Source organism: Sinohyriopsis cumingii, chromosome 6, assembly GCF_028554795.1.
Source record: "Sinohyriopsis cumingii isolate HCF-2022 chromosome 6, ASM2855479v2, whole genome shotgun sequence".
Lineage (NCBI taxonomy): Eukaryota > Metazoa > Mollusca > Bivalvia > Unionida > Unionidae > Sinohyriopsis > Sinohyriopsis cumingii.
Genome location: NC_142966.1, coordinates 99898444 through 99919051, shown reverse-complemented (window position 1 = coordinate 99919051; position 20608 = coordinate 99898444). Strand labels below are relative to the sequence as shown.

Sequence of the window (20608 nt, the reverse complement as noted above, 5' to 3'; positions counted from 1 at the left end):
TTTACTGTAGCAACGGTACTGATATTTTAATATATTATATAATATAAGAGATGTAGGCCCTTGGTTAATCCAACGCTACTGTACTTGTAGTATAGCACTGTTAAGTCTACGGGGGTATCAGTATTCAACACTGAAGAATATATTGTAGGTTTATTTTATATCTTTTGGAATATTATATCATCTGTAATGGTTTATATTGTTATAATGTGATCTCTATAGTAAGCATACCACGGTCGTATTAGCTCTCTAATTTCACTGTTCTCTTATTGCATATAAATAGTCTTTGCCAGTCGGAAAGCATCTGCCTGAATATGGCACATGACTGGTATTTACACCCTTGAGACCCACTGGTCATAAGCAGAGATTGATGGGAAAAATCTTGGTCATAAGAACTTGAGGGAAACACATGAGTACTTTGAATGATACTTAACAACACCTTAGAAATGCTCAAAAGTATAATGGCGGGTGAATTGCAATTCGCACTTACACAAGTACCTTGGCAGTGGATTTACTATATATTTGGGCACTTGATGTGAAGATATTCACATCAGAACTTAACTCTTTATCACAGAAAATGAATAAATTATGCTAAATACTGTTAGAGGATTTAAAAGAGGCCAAAACACAACGACCAAAAAGACCAATTTGGACGAACATTGACAACAGGATACAAACCCGTATAAAGTAAGCGCCAATCACAATTATCCAAATTAACAATATATTAATAATCCAAAAATCACTATACCTGATATTAAAACATTTTTACAGTAATTTATTGTGCCTATCATTGTAAAGCAATTGGAGCTTCAAAAGATTAGGTGTTGTACTAAGGTATTAGTATTATTATTATTATTATTATTATTATTAAAAGAATTAGAACTGGCAAGCAAAGTATGCTCCCACCCTTTTACACAAAAGTTCAGGTTTTAATGTTACAGGAAATATCATGTTAGTACCATCTTTTGAAGAAAAAGAAGATACATACTTTCCTTACTTTGTGAAGATTCATGAAAACCTGAAATGGCCAAGACAGCATTAGACTTATTATTACAAAATCATTCTTAATGGTAAAGATCATGAAGTCTTCACTTCACTGTCAAGACAACAAAATGCTGATTATGATCTGGTTAAGAAATGTATCTTGAATGGTTATGAGTTGGTACCTGAGGCATATCGACAGAGGTTTGGGATTTGTAGAAAAGAAACTGGACATACCCATGTCGAATTTGCAAGAGAAAAAACACACATATTTGAGAGGTGGTACTCAGCCAGAAAGGTTGATAAATATTATGATCACTTGAGACAGCTCACATTAATTGAAGAGTTCAAGAATTGCATCCATAGTTATGTCAAGACCTTGACCTGAGACAGCTCACATTAACTGAAGAGTTCAAGAATTGCATCCATAGTGACCTTGATGACCAATAGGCCATAAATGTGGAAAATGCTGCTATTCCTCAAGTCATAAAGTTTCATTCATCAGTAAGCCTTCTTCCCAGCAATTTTATAGTAGAAAATCTCAGTCTCATATGAATACTTCCACATCTCTAAACTTTAAGAAATCAAACAGCTGAAGTGAGATCCTTAGCTTTAAAAATAATTGGCATGTTTTATTTCTGATTGTTCCAGGTTGTAAAATAAGCGGCTGAGTATAAACAGAGCTACTCCAAATGCTCTTATTTGAAAGATGTCAAGGTAACAGTTTTGCACTGAAAACAATACAATGGTTGAGTCAAACAAACTCCAAACTGATTCTATCACTGAAAATTATGTACCATTCATGTCGAATGGTTCTATATCACTTATTGGTGATTCTGCCAAGCATATCCCTGTTAAAATTTGAAGGGACACATAAGCTTCTCAGAGTCTTTCATTATTAGGTACTTTACCTTTGTCTGAGAAGACTTCTTTAAGTGAAATTGTTCTAATTCAGGGAGTTGAGTGTGGCTTTCTTAATATTTCTCTAAGCTGTGTCAATTTTGCACCAGACAGAATATCATGACCCATGACTATTGGAACAGTGACTACTTGACCTATTGAGAGTATTCATTTATTACCAGGAAATTATCTAGCTAGAGATAAGGTATTGGTCCATCTACTTGTAACTATCAAGCTTTGTTTGGATTAAAAAGTTTATTCTCTTGAGACTGAAATCCCTGATTTGCATCCTGCAAAAAGAAGTCATGAAAATTATGCGGATCAGGAAATAATTCCTTTAGATGACACATTATTTTTGGTCAGTCTTTTATGTCTAGTATTGATCAATCAATAGTTATTGGTCAAATGGTCCCCTTTTGACAAATCATTCTCTTTATTCTAATCAAGATGACAAATGACACTCATTATTGAACAGGAACAAGATCCTGAGATCTCCTGATTGTTTCAGAGGGTTTTTAATAAAACTGAAACCACACCAGTACCAGTTCTTTATTTTGTGAAAAAAAAAGGGGGTCCTTATGATCAAGTGGAGACAATGTGATGTACTGACTGGTGATGAGTGGTCAGTGATCTATCAAACTGTCATTCAGAGGTCATATCAATAGAACATTCTTAGTGTAACTTATGAAACTTCCTTAGCTGGTCATTTAGGAGTTAATAAGACTGATCCCTTTTATTATGAGTAAAAGTTATGTTTCTAAATACTGTGGATCTTTTCACACATATGATGGAAGGAAAAATCCAATCAGAAGATGCCTAAGGTCCATCTGCAACCTATTTCTGCATTTGACAAACCACTTATGATAGATTGTGTTGGTCCCTTACCTAAGACCAAGTCAGGCAACTGTTACTTGTTGAACATAATGTGTGCATCCGCAAAATTTCTGAAGGCCATTCCTCAGAGAAATATTTGAACTAAAAGTAAAAGCTTTGATAAAGTTTATTCACATTTGTTGGCCTTCCTAAATCTGTCCAGTCTGACAGACTGATCAAGGGTCAAATCTTATGTTTGGAATTTTCTGGCAAGTTAATCATGAATTAAGCTTCCAACAGTTTGAGTCTTCTGCCTATCACCCTGAACTTCAAAGGGCTTTAGAAAAATTTCATCAAACTTTGAAGAACACAATTTGGTCATATTGCTTTGAGACAAGAAAGGATTGGGATCAGGGTGTTCATTTACTGTTGTTTGCTGTTAGGGACAGTTCAAGAATCTTTATGATTTAGTCCCTTTAAAATTCTCCTTTACCATGTGTCTCATTTCAAATATAAGTTGTCAAAGGCTTGTGAAGTAGGAAGAACTAAACATCATTCTGTCAAAAATGTATTTAAGGTATGACAAAAATACAAGGAAAAGGAGTTTTCAGCTCTTCAAGCTAAACTGCATGGTCCTTATACAATTGAATAGTAAGCAAATGTTGTAAACTATATCATTAACACTCATGGGAGGTAAAAAAAACGGGAAAAACTTAGCCATATGTTAAAGTAGTATCTTGGTAGAGATAGCTCAGATAATTATTCAAACAATTTAGTTGAACCAGTCCCACAAAATGAGGTGCAATCTGACTGTAGTGAATTTGGTTTAATCAATCTTACACATCTACAACCACAAGAAAAGAGTGGACTAAAACAGCTTTTATGTGAATATGAGTACTTGTTTCCTGATGCTCCAACACAAACAAATAGAATCTATCATGATGCTGAGATTGTAGATTCTATGCTTGTGAAATGGCATCCTTACAAGATGAATCTTATCAAGCAGGTATGTTTGAAACAAGAAACTCTGTATTTGCTGGAGAATGATTTCCCTGATTTTTCCCCTAAACCAGATAATACATTCTGTATATCTACTGACTATAAAAAGTCACCAGTATTACCAAAATGGATTCATTTCCAATGCCAAGAATTGATGACTGAAATAACCAAATTGGAAATGTAAAATAATGTCATCCAGTTTAGCATTTTGAAAGGATTCTGGCAAATTCCACTTGTGGAGAGAGTGAAAGAAATTTTGGCATTTGCAACTCCAGATAGATTTTATCAATATAAAGTGATGCCATTTTGTATGAAAAAGTTTCTGTCAACATTTCATTGTTTGATGAAAATGATAAAATATGGTCTAGATAATTGTGATGCAAACATCAATGACATTATCATCTATAACCATACCAGGAAAGATCACTTGGAAACCATTTGGGGATTCTTTGATCAAATCAATGATGCAAATTTGATAATTAATTGAGGCAAAAGTTTTGCCATGTTTGTGTCACAGTTTAGGACCTATTGTGGGACACTGTCAAGCTAAGCCTGTAGAAATTAAGGTCATGGCTATCTCTGAATTCCCAGTGCCTGTAAGTCGAAAGGAACTAATGCCATTTTTAGGTATTGCTGGATGTTACTAGAAATTATGCTCACATTTTTCAGAACTGTTGAACTTCTGAGTAAGAAATGCAAGCTGCTTTAATCTGATATATGTCAAGAGGACATTTAATAAATTAAAGGCCAAACTTATAGGTGCACCAGTTCTCTTTCAGATCCAAATTTCATTCATTTAAAATATCTGTTGATGCAAGGTAATGTAAGGGTTGGTGGAGTACTGATTCAAAAAGATAATAATAACATTGATCACCCAGTGTGCTATTTTCCTAAAATATCTAAATAAACACTAGAGAAATTGTTTCCCATTTGAGAAGAAATGTTTGGCTTTGATTTTGGCTCTGCAAAATTCTAAAGGGTATGTTCAATCTCCTTCTTTGACTGTTGCATTCAGTGATCACAACCCCCTAACTTTCATTAACAAAATGAAACTAAAAACCCAGATTGTTAAGGTGGAGTTTGATATGACAGGAATTTAATAGTGACATCAATCATATCAAGGGAAAGGACAGGCTGAATGCAAATGCATTTTCATTAGTACAGAAGTACTATTGCTTTGTGTGTATTTGTGTAATTCAACTAAGTATCACTCATAAGACATCTACCTGTGTAATTTTAATATAGTATAATATTTGACTAAAATATATGTAAAAAGAAAGCTTTATTGTATAAACCAAATGATTGCAAATATTTCCAGTTTAAGTCTTACCTGAACAATGAGGATAATTTTGTCCAAATATAGTACAAGTTTTGAATTCCATCACATTTTCTGTCAAGGTCCCTGTTTTGTCAGAAAAAACATATTCAATCTGTCCCAGATCTTCAGTGACATTAAGGGCTCGACACTCAATTCGCTTGTCTTTCGGTTCATAATACAAATCCAGGTCATTGTTGATGAAGTATACTTGCAGCAGTTTGACAATCTCAATAGAAACATAGAGAGGTAGGGGAATAACAGCCTGTAAAATAGAAATCAGTACTTTTGTAAAGGACAGAAATCACAGATTTATTTTCACTCCATTTGTTCAAACTCAAGAACATTATATTATTTATTAATAACGTGGCAGCTTACAATGCCAGAAAGAATATAAATTTTGCCAAATCAATAAAAATCATGAGAGAAAAAATGAGACTCCAAAGTAGGCAAAACTGATTATCCTTCAATTGTTCAAACCCTAATACCTTGTAGTCATGTTCCGTGCCATGGTTTAGAATCAGAAAGAGTCCCTGACATAAGTACTAATGGGCAGACATATAAAGGGTATCATATTATATTTCACAGATTAATTACCTTGTTCCTGCTAGGTGGCCACCAGTATCGCAGATGTTTACTAGTTTAAGCTTGAATTAAACCTATATCAGTCTGCTTGCATTGCCACAAAAGAGTGGGTGGGATTGAAAGTAATGCTTGACATGTATGTCCAGAGAATTATAATTTACTAATCATATTTTCATTATCCATAAGGCCACTAACTGATCATACTTACATCAGAAAAATAGTTACTGGTAAGAAATCATTGAGCATACAACTCAGTGTTTCTCTTTACACACATTTGTGCATCAGGGACGCACGCTGGAGAAAATTGACGCACACATTTTGTTGCCATACGTTTTTTTGACACAAAGGATTTTCATAATGTGATCAGGATTTATTTAATACCCAATGCATTGGACGATGGATGGTATCATATTTTCTTCAAGCATAGGCATTGGCTGGTTCTCCGCTTTGTTTGCTCCTTGTCTTGCGCTCCTCTATTCGTATAGCAGAGTGGAACGCAGGGAACATTCGAAACAATGAACCAGACTAGCATAGGCAATGTTATGACAGAGTAGCTTTCCCTAATCTCGCGAGCTCTCACGCGATTTCCATTAAGCTCAGCAAGCTGTCATCTAGATGTTTAATATCATTGCTTGATGCACTAGAAAGTGATCTCCAGATTAAAACGCAGTGCACTAAAAATCATTAGCGAATAAAGGGAAAGAAGCAGAACACAAAAGAGTAACCGTGGATCTAACTTTAATGAAAAATGGAGAAAATAATGCCCTTGACTGGAATACGGTATTCATACATTAGGATTACCGGTGTGACTTATGATCGCGTGATTGCGAAGACTGCAAAAGTGAATAATATCTTTCTTGACAGTGTTTTAGAATTTTAAAAAATCTGCCCTTGTTTGCCACAAGATATCTGGAGAACACATTATAACCCAAGACATTCTTTCACAACAAACAAATCAGTAAACTTGCAGAGACAAACGCATTATTTGGATTACAAAGTCAGCACGTCATTGCAGATTTTGTTGGTTTTTAACTTTGCTGCAATAAAAGATAGATCTTAAAGTTCAAGTGTTACTTATTAGAAAGAAGATAATCATTATCCTCCTTGATATTTGGATAAATATGTTCTAGGACGAAGTAAAAAGAAACCGATGATAGTACACATTTTATGAAAGGCAGTAATTTGACTGCCATTTTGTTAAAAAGATTTATTTGGCTTTTTGTATTGGCATGTATGTACTGTGTTGGGCTATACTATTGCTTCATATTGATAATAAGGAGACTTAAAAGTATGACTTTAAAAGAAAAATGAACTAATAAAATTATTCTTTGGATGGACAATGCATTTGTTTGTTAATTGTGCATATTGGTTTATTTGTATGTTTAGAGAGAAAGAATGTTGTGCAAGTTGCAATATCCTATTTGAAGCTGAAAAAGTACGAGTCATATGAAAATTTGTCAGTATATTTTTGACCCCCACATTTTTTATTTGACCCCCAGTTCTGACACCAAGGTTTTATTTTTTACCCTCAATTTTACACCCCTGGGGGATACACTGATCATACAACCTCCACCCACAGCACTCTAAAGGAGTACAACGACTGCTCTACTAAAAGGATGAAATTCCCCTAATGTAAAGGCAGGACAACCAAAGATTATGCTTTTATATAGTAGATGCAAGATGACATCAGATTCCACCCAGGTATAGCTGTACATACTGTTTCCCAGACAGAACCAGTGAAAGTTCCAAGGTCATGTACAGGGTTGAAATTGTGCTGTCATGAATGAGGTACCTAGGCAGTTTCCAGTGGCCTAATGAGATTCAGCTCTCTCCTTTGCAAGCTATGTCATATAAATAGAAGATGGAGAAAGAAGACTGAGAATTGCCAGTCAAGTAACTCCACCATCTATCAAAATGAGACATGTTCAAAGGCCAGGAGCATAGAAACTGCTCATGATTTGCGAGTTAAAATCCTAATGTGTAATACCTGACCATGTATGAGTTCAGAAAACACAGACCTACTAACCCTCCTTAGCCAAGAGGATACCATTGATGGAATTATGTCTTGTATTCCTTCCTTAATGGGTGGGAAACACCTTTAATAGCTACTGCAGCCATTCTCTGTGAATCTCTAGTGGCATCTGAAAGTGTAAACTGGGTCCTGATGTATTGCCCCTCTTCACTGGTTGATTGAGTTTAGAGGACAAATAGTTATTTGGTTGACTACCTATCAATGGCAACCTATTCTTAGAAAAGAAAACATATTGTTTTATTTGAACTATTAATGAATGGAACTGCATGTAATTCACATATACAGTTGTAGAATGCAGCTCACATACCCTGAGAAATGAAGTTAGTACTATCAGGAAGACAAGCCTTGCTTGATAACTGCCTAAGCAAGGATGAAATCTGGCTTCCAACTTAAATTGGGTGCACCCTGTCAAAATCCAAGGAGGTTCCGATTTAGAAACAAGGTTAGCAAGTACAGCTTGGATATGTTTAAATGTGACAGCACGTCAGAAAGATCCTTGCTGTAGTCAATATTGTCCCTTCCATGATGTTTTAATTCATGGAGCATCTCCTGAGTATGACAGGGGCTGGATTCTTGATCTCAAAGAGGAGAGAAGGAACTTAGAAACTTGGGGAATGGATGTTGAAAGTGGTGCGACCTTCTTAACATTACACCAGGTGATAAAAATGTGCAACTTTCCTTCCTCTGCCAAAATTAACAGTGCCACAGATGACTTGAGGTTGAGGCCAGAAAAGGCAAAGAATTGGTATACTATGGTGTGGTTGCCAAAGTGAAGGTGCTTGCGTGATACCTTGAAAAAGAGATATGGAAACACATATTAAACAGGTCTAGACTGATCACATTTTCATTGCATCACACAGACAGTCAGACAGACATTGATGTCTCTATCTTGAACTTTATAGCATAGGTCCTATTGGCCTTTGCAACCAGAAGTCAGAAATTGAACCCAAAGAGTCAAGTTTTCAGATTACTTATATGAGTATATTAGCATCTTCTCTGTCTCATTCAATAATACATCTGCCTTGTGGATTGCTAGGGATCTACAACAATAAAGGGGATAATGAAAATGGAGGGCCCAGGCCTGATTAGCAATATTCAAAGCCCTTGGACAGAATTTGAATCACCCAATCATTTATTCATCTTCTTGTTTCCTCACCTCCATTCCAGCCTGCTTAAGAAAAAGGTATGGGCACATGGCCACCTCAAACTTAACTGGACATGAAAAGGTTGTTGTTTTTGCTGAGAAATACTACTGTGGTCTTTCTGTTGCCAATCACCTCTTCATGCATGAGCTCTGGTATTCTAATGACTGTAAAGTAGCTTCAGATCTCGACACCAGACATGAGCTATGGTTAGCATATAGAAAAAAAAATTGTGAATGGTTTAGACAAAACATGTTGCATTCCTGAAAATCCAGCACAAGTTTTGTGACATCAAGAAGATACTGTAACAAGTTACAGTAGGATGTTGCATAGCTGAAACAAGTGTCATCATGTACAACTGAGCCCTTTTGGGGTGGAAGATTTTGGAGGTAAAAGTTGGAGAATGCCAACTCTAACCTCCAACCCATCACTTGGATAATGTTTGAGATCAGTTGTGCTTAGGTGCTATGCTGGTGGCATATGCCCTAACCTTGTCAGCCAATGTATGTAAGAAACTCATTTGGTCTTATGTTAGTCTCTTGTAGGCTAAGCAGATAACCTAACAGGTCCATGGCTGCAATGCTTGACTGAAAATAGTGCCCATTCCTTTTATGAGTGGTATTAACAAGCAAGATCCCTCTCTTCTGACTACTTCAGGTACCAGTTAAAGCGCTGATGGGCATAAATATATAAACTGGGAATAAAGCTGTCAGCACAGCACTCCAAACCATTTGTTTCATGTTGAAAAAGCATTTACAAGCAATGTCAAGTAAGGAAAACTTGATCATTCCCATGACTGGCACTCAATGCAGACCTGCTAACCCTAACTAGACCTTGTCAGTTAGGACGTTATTTTTTTCCCCAGATGTTGTACCAGTTTTCAGTAACATGTAACCAAATATCATGTACTGCTATTATCAAACTGGAAAATTTGCATTTAAAAGACATGAAGTGTGACTGAAGACTAATGCAGCGATGGTAAACATCATGTTCAACTCGAAAATTATTCAAAGTTTAATTGAACCTTAATTACCTCCAGTACAAGTTCACAAACTGCCATTCCAAACCCTATGGAGCTCAATGGCTTCTTGATATCTCTCAACTTAACATAATCTTTTAAAAAAAGATTAAATTTCATGTGGACTGTAGCAATGGCAATCATCTTTCCTGCCATGTGACATACTCAAATCAACACATTATGTCCACTAAATGTAATTGTTGCCAGTCCAACTGTTTTACAACAAGAATCTGAAGGTTCCCTTTTATTCTTCCACAATATTAAAACTTCTTAAAGGTGTATTGTCCCTTTTGTCCTGACATGTCACTTGTTGGACACTATTTTAACAAGTAACAGCTTGACCATGTAGACATTTTGCATCACAAAATATGCAACTGTCTAAGGAGATACTAAGGTGAAGATAGTCTTGTTCCTGACCAATTCCAATGAATCTAATATGAAACCTGGACCTAAATCAAACATGGACAAGCCAGTATCCGGATTCTACCACAAACAATCATATTTCTATAATTTGTGCTTTTATTCCATAGGTCCATAATTAAAGAGCCATTTCCATAATACTTATGGCAAAATCATAAGGGTTTGCAGGTCTGCCAATGTAGAAGACTTGCACCTAGGCATCGTTTCATCAAGCATTTACATTGGACTTATTGTGATGCATAAATCCCTGAGAAAATTACTAAAATGATCTTAATACTTGGAATAAAAGATCATTTACTGGATAATTCTTACAGAAGATTAAGTAATGGAATGAATATCAAGTACTACAGACTACAAGGCAGTTAAATCAAGATTATGCTGGTTAGCTTATAGTATAATGTAGTTTGGCAGTTAAAGTGCAAAATATCTGATAGTGAAAGAGCAAAATTTAGTATGAAAATAGATGGAGGTGAGAAAACTCTGAAGTCATGGTCAAAGTGTATGGTATCTGTTGAAAACGTGTGCTTGGCTGGAATAAGAAAAATTATTAACTAACAAATGATGGGATAGGCATCTATCCCCTATTCAAGGGGAGACCACTCATCTGATCACTGTCCTCAAATGATGATCTTGTAGCATTTTTGCTGCAAAAATAAGCCAATGCAGACATTGTGAATGCCGTAGTTAGCTTTAAAAAGACCTGTACTTATCTTTACAGTATTAAGATTAGAGCATTTGAAGAAGAAATTTGTTTACAAATGTTACTACTTTTAGCACCATTAGTATTACTAAATGGCAGAAGTATATCACTGATACACACCTGCAATGTCTTGAAACTTCAACTATGATCCATTAGATGATTGGTGTTTTTTGACGAAATCATTTCAAGATTTGACTATTTTCAGTAATGGTTGATTTGTCTGATGTCAGGATGGTATCATTATGTGGAAAGTCCATGATGATAACACTGCTCCCTGACAGAGTTGGTTGATATTGATCTTATAGTGTTTGTGAAGCTAAATAAAATGCAAATCCAGACAAATTCGCTTTGCCTTACAGCTAGGAAAATCTAGACAAATTTGCTTTGCCTTACAGCCAGGAGAATCCGGACAAATTTGCTTTGCCCTACAGCCAGGCAATCCAGACAAATCCACTTTGCCTTACAGTCAGGAAACATAAAAATCACCAGGCCACACATGTTATAATTTTTGGGGTACCTACCTGGAAGATAATCATGTAGGTGAAGAATAAAACAAATCCTTGGAATAATGGATTGAACTGTATGCTGGTCTCATATGGAATGAACATAATATTTCCTGAATATTTTCCAAGCCAGAATGCAGCCCCTGAAATTTAGAAAGAAAATATATCTTTGACACAAAATGTACTATATTTCCAAATTGTTTTTATCCTTATTCATTATCTGACAAAATTATCAGTTATTCTTTATTTTACATAATCATCCTGATCCTTGAATGAAAAATATATTTTACAAGATATTGGAAGAAGCAGTGATCCATGCTGCAAATAAAATGGTCACAATTTAATCTAAAAATTCATAATTAGCAAGTGAAACTGTACATTGGTTGCCCTTAATTGGCCTTCAGAACAATATAATTTATAGCCTGAATGTTACCAAGTGGTTCCAAAAACACACTCACAGGTTGTTGCCATTTCTAATAAAGTGGTATTTTCTTTAGTGCTATGGTCACTATTTTTGCCATGGGTGGGTCTACGTTTTCAAGTTTTCGAGTGGCCGAGTGGTCTAAAGCGCTCTCCGTTACGGATCACTGCCATCTCACCTCTGTCTGTGGCGGTTTGAGTCTAGGATTTAGCCAATGTGGGTATGTGAGAAAGCTTGCCAGTAGCTTCTCGTGGGTCGGTGGTTCTTTCCGGGGTTTTCCCGGGTTCTTCCTCCACCATTAATACTGGCCACCATGTATAGCCTATCGTGTGCTGAAAAATGGCGTTAAGCCCCAAAACAACAACAACAACAACAACGTTTTCAAGCAACAGATGTGATATAGTTCCAGGTATTTGATAATCACAATTCTGTATATTTTGGATTTACAATTTTTGAACACATGTATACACGAGTTCATCAATTTTTATGTGTTCAATCTGCTTTAGAACTATTAAAACTAACCATTGCTAATGCTTGACACCGGCAACCCATTTTTTTTACTGAAATGGACTATTCTAGATACCAGAAAAGGACAGTGAGCAGTCTATCTATTTGCTTACATTAAGAGCTTCTGCTTAATTTGAAACATGAATAAATTGACACTGTTAAGGGACAGCTCTGGTGGCTTAAGTGCTTAGAGTGTCTACCTCTGATATAGGAGGTCAAGGGTTCAATCACCAGCCATGTCATACCAAAGACTTCCAAAAATGGTACTAGTATCTGCCTCGCTCGGTATTCAGCATTAAGATGTTAGTGTTAGGACTGGTTGGCCTGGTGTCAGGATAATGTGACTGGGTGGTACTCGGTGTGAAATGATGCTATATGTCTGCAGCATGATGCCACACTGCAGACACTGAAGAAATATGACTGCAAATCACTCACACACAGTGTTAAGGACTCCCTGGAGACAATCAAGTTATAAATTATAAACTGTTGAATGAAATGACTAAATTTTGTGTGTTTTTAATATCCTTACATTTTAAAATTGTTAGATGGTAGAAAGGGGCAAGTGTGCAAGTACTATAGTTTGGCTTAGAGCATAATTAAGTTGACCAGTGTAATACATGACGTCTGTAATCAACCTTAAAAAATGCTATGGATCCAGAAAACCACTGGCATAGAGACAAATACAAAATATTTAGTAGTAAACTTCCTGTCAGTCAAAGCAAATACTGATATGGATAAGGTTTTTATCAGAAGAAAATGAAAGTTTGCATCATTTATCAATTTGATTCCAGCCAGTATAAAGTGAAATGGTTCAAAGAATTCCCAACATACATTTTTAATGGCTGCCCGGAGGATGCAGCTGAAGATGACTGCCAACAGTTTTGTCAGGTACATCTAAGTATATTAAATGCAACTTATGCTTTTCTTTTAATAATCACTCTTTATTTTGCTTAACACCTACACTTTTTGTTATCTTCAACTTTCAATCCCCACTCATTCTAGTACTAATGTCTGACATGACCAAATTTTTCTACTCTCAATATCTGACATGACCAACTTTTTCTGCTCTCAATGTCTAACATAACCAATTTTTTCTACTCTCAATGTCTGACATGACCAAATGTTTCTACTCTCAATGTCTCACATGACCAAATTATTAGGACCTGGCAACCTAAAATTTGAAATTGTCACTAAAATTTTCATATAAATTGCCCTCTGGTTAAGTTTGATATGTACATGGGGCATTTAGAAACAGGAAGGAAGAGAGAAAGATAAGTGTTCTTAAGTGCCTCATTTAAAAACTGCATCATTATGAAATAGCATTTTCCCTGTGCAAGTCAGGCAGAAATTATTAACATAACTTTAGAAATTTAAGCAATCTCATACATTACCAAAGTTTACAGTAACTGTTGCAAAATGTAACATATATACTTGCCTATAAGTTGAGTTAAACCACAAACAACAAAGATCCTGATCTGCCATAGCATAATGCAACTGCAGATCAAGGACCATGTTGTTTGTTCTACTGATTACACCTAACAAACTGCACAGACCCAGATCTACTGGCACACTGTGTGATGGCAGATCTGGATCTGTACAGTTTGCAGTTAGACGGAAGGTATTACAAAGTTAATGCTATTTGGGTCATAGGTATTATAAGGTTTATACTATCTTGGTCAAAGGTATTTTAAAATTAATACTAATTTGATCATTCTTGTTATAAGGTTAATACTATTTTGGCCATAGGTATTTTAAAATAAATACTAATCTGATCATTCTTATTATAAAAAATACTATTTTGGCCATAGGTATTTTAAAATTAATACTAATTTAATCATTCTTATTATAAGGTTAATACTATTTTGGCCATAGGTATTTTAATATTAATACTAATCTGATCATTCTTGTTATAAGGTTAATACTATTTTGGCCATAGGTATTTTAAAATTAATACTAATTTGATCATTCTTATTATAAGGTTAATACTATTTTGGCCATAGGTATTTTAAAATTAATACTAATCTGATCATTCTTGTTATAAGGTTAATACTATTTTGGTCATAGGTATTTTAAAATTAATACTAATCTGATCATTCTTGTTATAAGGTTAATACTATTTTGGCCATAGGTATTTTAAAATTAATACTAATCTGATCGTTCTTGTTATAAGGTTAATACTATTTTGGCCATAGGTATTTTAAAATTAATACTAATCTGATCATTCTTGTTATAAGGTTACTACTATTTTGGCCATAGGTATTTTAAAATTAATACTAATCTGATCGTTCTTGTTATAAGGTTAATACTATTTTGGCCATAGGTATTTTAAAATTAATACTAATCTGATTGTTCTTGTTATAAGGTTAATACTATTTTGGCCATAGGTATTTTAAAATTAATACTAATCTGATCGTTCTTGTTATAAGGTTAATACTATTTTGGCCATAGGTATTTTAAAATTAATACTAATCTGATCATTCTTGTTATAAGGTTAATACTATTTTGGCCATAGGTATTTTAAAATTAATACTAATCTGATCATTCTTGTTATAAGGTTAATACTATTTTGGCCATAGGTATTTTAAAATTAATACTAATCTGATCATTCTTATTATACGGTTAATACTATTTTGGCCATTGGTATTATAAAATTAAAACTATTTTGATCAACAGTATACCAGAAAGGTGATACATGTACTTATATTTGACTATTTAAATTACAGATGAAAATAAATGATGAATGTACAGGTATAAAGATAAAGAATGTGCACTTGACCATGCAATAAAGCTGTTTTGTTTAAAACTGTAATGTTACCATAGCAATAAGAATACTGTGAATCTTTAAGAGTAAAATAAACAAAATGGTAACAGACCAACACTGGAACCGAACACAACAATCCTGAAACAAACTGCACTCTAGACCAAATTACAAAACCGGTAGTTCACATTCCAATAATAAATGTAAATATTCCTTTAAATTTAAGTATTAAGTATTAATTACATGAAAAAGATTTATAAAATTTGATCACAGTCCTATAGGATAATTACTTTATTAATGGCCTTACTCACCTATGGCACATGACAAACAGAGAAGGAGTAGGATGATGACACACCAGATGACGTCACGGTTGATGAAACGCTCCAGCTTGCTGCGCTTGGAACGAGGGTTCCTGTTGTTCATCAAAGCCTTCGTCTCATGGCCTGATGAGCAAGAAGCATAATTATAGTTTCAAAGTACTCAGATCACCATTAGTTTCTGCTTGTCTATGCATTCCTATGCAATATGAATTTTGTCTCTGATTGTGGGTATATATTTTGCCGACCTTTTGTAGTGCTTTTTAAGATATTTCATAAGTTTGATTTCAAGGCCTAACCTTGTCAAAGAGCTTATAATTTTCAAGAAGCAAACTGGTGGAAATTTTCATTACAAGTTTTGGATTTCCAGATCAATCTATTGCATCATAGGTCAAGTGAGTATTTATATATAAAGGGTATTTCCTAGACAATTGTTCATTCCTGTTTCACATCAGTCCTTAGGAATCTATGATCAGAGTTTGTAGTTGTGTTCATATATAATTCTGTAGAAAAAAAATTATTTAAATTATTACATGTAATTGGAATTACAAAATTATTTTTAGTACTGGTGGTCACATCAGATGGGAGATAAGTGTCTTTTCTATGGTGGCGCTATACAGTTTCGCATTTTGCATAGGGTTAGGAATTTAAAGAAAAAGAATGTCCCCGGCTTTCCTCACTGGTTATACTGGCTATTTAAAAAAGACCTTGTATATCTTAGGTATAATGCAAAGAACCTTTAATTCCCTTTATTTTGGTGTATGATGGATGGGTGTACTATGGGTTATAGAGTATACAGCTTGGCCTTACTTCAAATGTGCACCTTTCAAAAAAGTGCTAGCTCTACTTGGTCATTTTCACTTCCTGAACTTCAGAGGTCAATTGTATAAAAAAGAGCCGATAACTTTTTTTACATTTTATATATTTGGTAATTCATTCATTGCACTTTCAGAAGCTGGTATTGTCTAGTCTGGCAAAATTCATTTTCCCTATTTCAATAGCTGCTATGTATAGTGTACTTTAGACTAATTCAGACTGATTTTTTAACACAAGGGAGAAGTCATTTTAGTTAGCAGTGTGCTTAAATCATGTAAAATTTCCAAAAGTACAATATCCAAAAGAAATATCATCCACATTACATTAATGTAGCATAGAGGTATGCAAACGTTCTCTCCACTGTGCATGTTTTAAATGCGAACTACTTCACCTTACATACGTCACTCTCTCAAAAGTACATATTATCTGGTGAGCGCCACCATAAAGAAGATGTAGGTATTATTTTTTATGATTTAATTATGTTTATATGGCTGAAACATTTAAGTCGCAAGCATCAAAACAATCCTTATGAATAATTCTCCTGCCTTTTTCCACACAGAACAGTATTTATGAGAGTCAGAGTCTCTAATAAGTCCAGCCTACCCCCCCCCCCATGATAAAAGTGAGCTATTTTAAGAATGCACATTACATTTTGTAAACATAGCAACCAATGTTATGCTGAATGACAGGAACATGAAACTAGCCAGAATTATTTCTGAGATATCAACAATGAATTTTACAATTAGAAAAGGGAGGTAACTCATCAGCTTCATAAAGGTCAAAGGTCAAAGTGTAAAATATTTGCCTATTGTTTAATATGGAAGAAGCGAATTCACTTTCTCTTCATTTATTTTTTTATTTCATTGCAAATAAATGAAAAGAAACATTTTCACCATATATTTCTGTCACTTATTGCAACAGTTTTAAATTTAAGTTGACTCTATTCCTATATTCTAAGTCTTCTAATTTACCCATAATTAAGGTCACTACTCACACAAATATACCTCATGGCAAATTATGTAAGCAAGAGAAAAATGATCATAATTAGCTTATTTTCATGCTTAAATGCAATATGAATGTACCATTTTATTCAGAACATCATACATAATTATATGAAAATAAAAAAAAATAATTGCAAACATTTTTTTTATTTTCTTTAAGGTGGCGCTATACAGTTTCGCATTTTGCATAGGGTTAGGAATTTAAAGAAAAAGAATGTCCCCGGCTTTCCTCACTGGTTATACTGGCTATTTAAAAAAGACCTTGTATATCTTAGGTATAATGCAAAGAACCTTTAATTCCCTTTATTTTGGTGTATGATTGATGGGTGTACTATGGGTTATAGAGTATACAGCTTGGCCTTACTTCAAATGTGCACCTTTCAAAAAAGTGCTAGCTCTACTTGGTCATTTTCACTTCCTGAACTTCAGAGGTCAATTGTATAAAAAAGAGCCGATAACTTTTTTTACATTTTATATATTTGGTAATTCATTCATTGCACTTTCAGAAGCTGGTATTGTCTAGTCTGGCAAAATTCATTTTCCCTATTTTAATAGCTGCTATGTATAGTGTACTTTAGACTAATTCAGACTGATTTTTTAACACAAGGGAGAAGTCATTTTAGTTAGCAGTGTGCTTAAATCATGTAAAATTTCCAAAAGTACAATATCCAAAAGAAATATCATCCACATTACATTAATGTAGCATAGAGGTATGCAAACATTCTCTCCACTGTGCATGTTTTAAATGCGAACTACTTCACCTTACATACGTCACTCTCTCAAAAGTACATATTATCTGGTGAGCGCCACCTATACTGTAGATACTCAAAATCAAGAGAGAGAAAAAAATGCAGATTCAGATCCGTATCAGGGTCTACATTGTTGGTGCCACTGATTACTCCTAACAAACTGCATAGATCCAGATCTGTTTTCCCAACAGATCTGGATCTGTGCAGTTTACAGTTGGACTCATCTTACAAAAAGGATTATATAAAATAAAATTTTTGTACATTTTGACAATTCTGTGTAGCATTCTTTTTGAAGATTCTGTCATAGGTTTTTCTCATTTAAATATTAATACAGGCCAGATCTGATGATAGATGGATGTATTTTGTTACAAACTGAAAGAATGACAATTTTCTACACTGTTACTGAAACCTTATATTTCTATTTGGGTTGAAAATTGTTCAGAAATTTAAATTTCTTACCAGCATAGATGACAAAGCCTTCTACCCAGTCTGTGTTCCTGATAAAACAGCCCCTCTGCATAATGTTGTCCTTATTTAAAGATACTCGATTATTTTCATCTTCTGAAAGTTGTCTACAAAGAGGAAAATGCAAAATGACAAGTATAAATACCAGCAAAACATGGAAACTTCCAATCTGATTCATACAAAAATGAATTTTATAAAACTTTAAAACAAAAAATGTCTTCAGGTAATCTTACAACACTAAAGATATAATGATAATGAAGATGATACTGATAAAGAAATATAAACAAAGAAACGTGCTAAGGATAGAATTTCTATATATAGAACTCCCTCACTTATATAAGGACCTTCATAATGTAACATTTACATACAACCCTATTTGGACTACTGTAATACAGTATGAGTAATTGAAATGATAAAAGCATAGCAAAGCTAGCACATCTTCAAAGAAGAGTTTTTGAGCTAATATCAATCCAGAAAGAAAGCGAGGAAATTTAGCTGGTATGTTAAAATAATACCTATTAAAGACTGAATCCAGTTGAGAGAAGCCAAAAAAATAATGTACAGGATATCCAATAATAGTGCTCCGGAATATTTACAATCACTATTCCATTATAGGCTACCTGGTAATACTTCCCATCTGTGATCCATCACGTCTACCAAACAGTACAAAATTCCCAAACCAAATAAAGAATTATTCAAAAATAAGTTTCCTATACTCTGGAACTTTGCTATTATTAACACAATTCCATATTCAGTACAAGAACTATAAGGCAGTATCCACAATAGTGTTATAATGAAATAAGGCTTTTAGAGTGTTCACAAGCTCAACTTACTTGAGGCAAGAGCATCTCATTACTATCCATATGTCCCCCTTAATCTCATTACTATCCAAATGTCCCCCTTAATCTCATTACTATCCACATGTATCCCTTAATTTCATTACTATCCACATGTCCCCCTTAATCTCATTACTATCCACATGTCCCCTTAATCTCATTACTATCCACATGTCCCCCTTAATTTCATTACTATCCACATTTCCCCCTTAATTTCATTACTATCCACATGTCCCCCATAATCTCATTACTATCCACATGTCCTCCTTAATCTCATTACTATCCACATGTCCCCCTTAACTGAATTCATCCAAGATCTCATTGATATAACCTTACTTATCAAATCTCTACAGTGTTCACAAGCAGGTCCTGATGGATGGATGCACAGATGAAGTGACATATTACAAGATACCATGCCATAATCTCACAAAGCCATTGACCAGGTGAGCTAATATTTAGTTCCAAACTCATTAACCACATACTTTGGGCAGTGAAGCTGAAATGTGGGGATATTAGATCAGAAATTACAATCATTATAGTGTCAGGTCAGTTAAAATATACTTAAGTTTAGGGTAGAATATTACTAGTCCATTAAAAATATATTGGGTAGGTAATTTTTAAAAAATCACTATTCAGATTAAAATCCTTTAGCCACCTTAAGTGATAAATAATGAATGGTTCTTTATCATAAAGTCTAGCATAACTAGATTTATACATGCATACAGAAATAAAAGCTGTCAGAAAACAGCATAGCTTGCTATGCACATGCAGAAAGAAACTATAGAGCTGTCAGATGACAGCATATTTTGTTTGTACATGTCATAACAAACATAAAATGTCAAAAAACACCATAGCTTGTTTGTACATGCAAAAATAAACAAAAGCTGTCAGAAGACAACATGGCTTGCTTGGACATGCATCAAGAAACAAGAACTGTCAAAAGACAGCAGAGCTTACCTGTACATGCATAAACAAAAACTGTCAGAAGACAACATTAAGCTTGCTTGGACATGCATCAAGAAATAAGAACTGTCAAAAGACAGCAGAGCTTTCTTGTACATGCATAAACAAAAACTGTCAGAAGACAACATAGCTTGCTTGTACATGCATAAACAAACAAAAGCTGTCAGAAAATGGAATAGCTTGTACTTGGGTAAATAAACAACAGCTGTCAGAAGAGAGCAGGTGCTTTTACATGCAAAAACTGTCAGAAGACAGCATAGCTCAAATGTAACCACTGTTAACTGAAAACATTTAATCAGCATCTTATTGTTCTAGTGTCTGAGGAATCCAATCCTGAACAGCACAAAATACAACCACCCAATGTTGAACT

The 20608-nt window shown here is 34.4% G+C and overlaps 1 protein-coding gene across 1 annotated transcript in view; it reads right to left on the bottom strand.

The window, feature by feature from the left end:
- The window catches only part of LOC149797556 (phospholipid-transporting ATPase VA-like), a 120316-nt gene that overhangs the window by 67611 nt on the left and 32097 nt on the right, over positions 1 to 20608 (bottom strand). The window contains exons 6-9 of the mRNA XM_089962425.1: positions 18434 to 18546; positions 15403 to 15534; positions 11424 to 11548; positions 5021 to 5270 (exon numbers count right to left, since the gene is read on the bottom strand). Of these exons, the coding sequence (XP_089818551.1) occupies positions 5021 to 5270; positions 11424 to 11548; positions 15403 to 15534; positions 18434 to 18546 (620 nt within the window). The remainder of the gene's footprint in view (positions 1 to 5020; positions 5271 to 11423; positions 11549 to 15402; positions 15535 to 18433; positions 18547 to 20608) is intronic.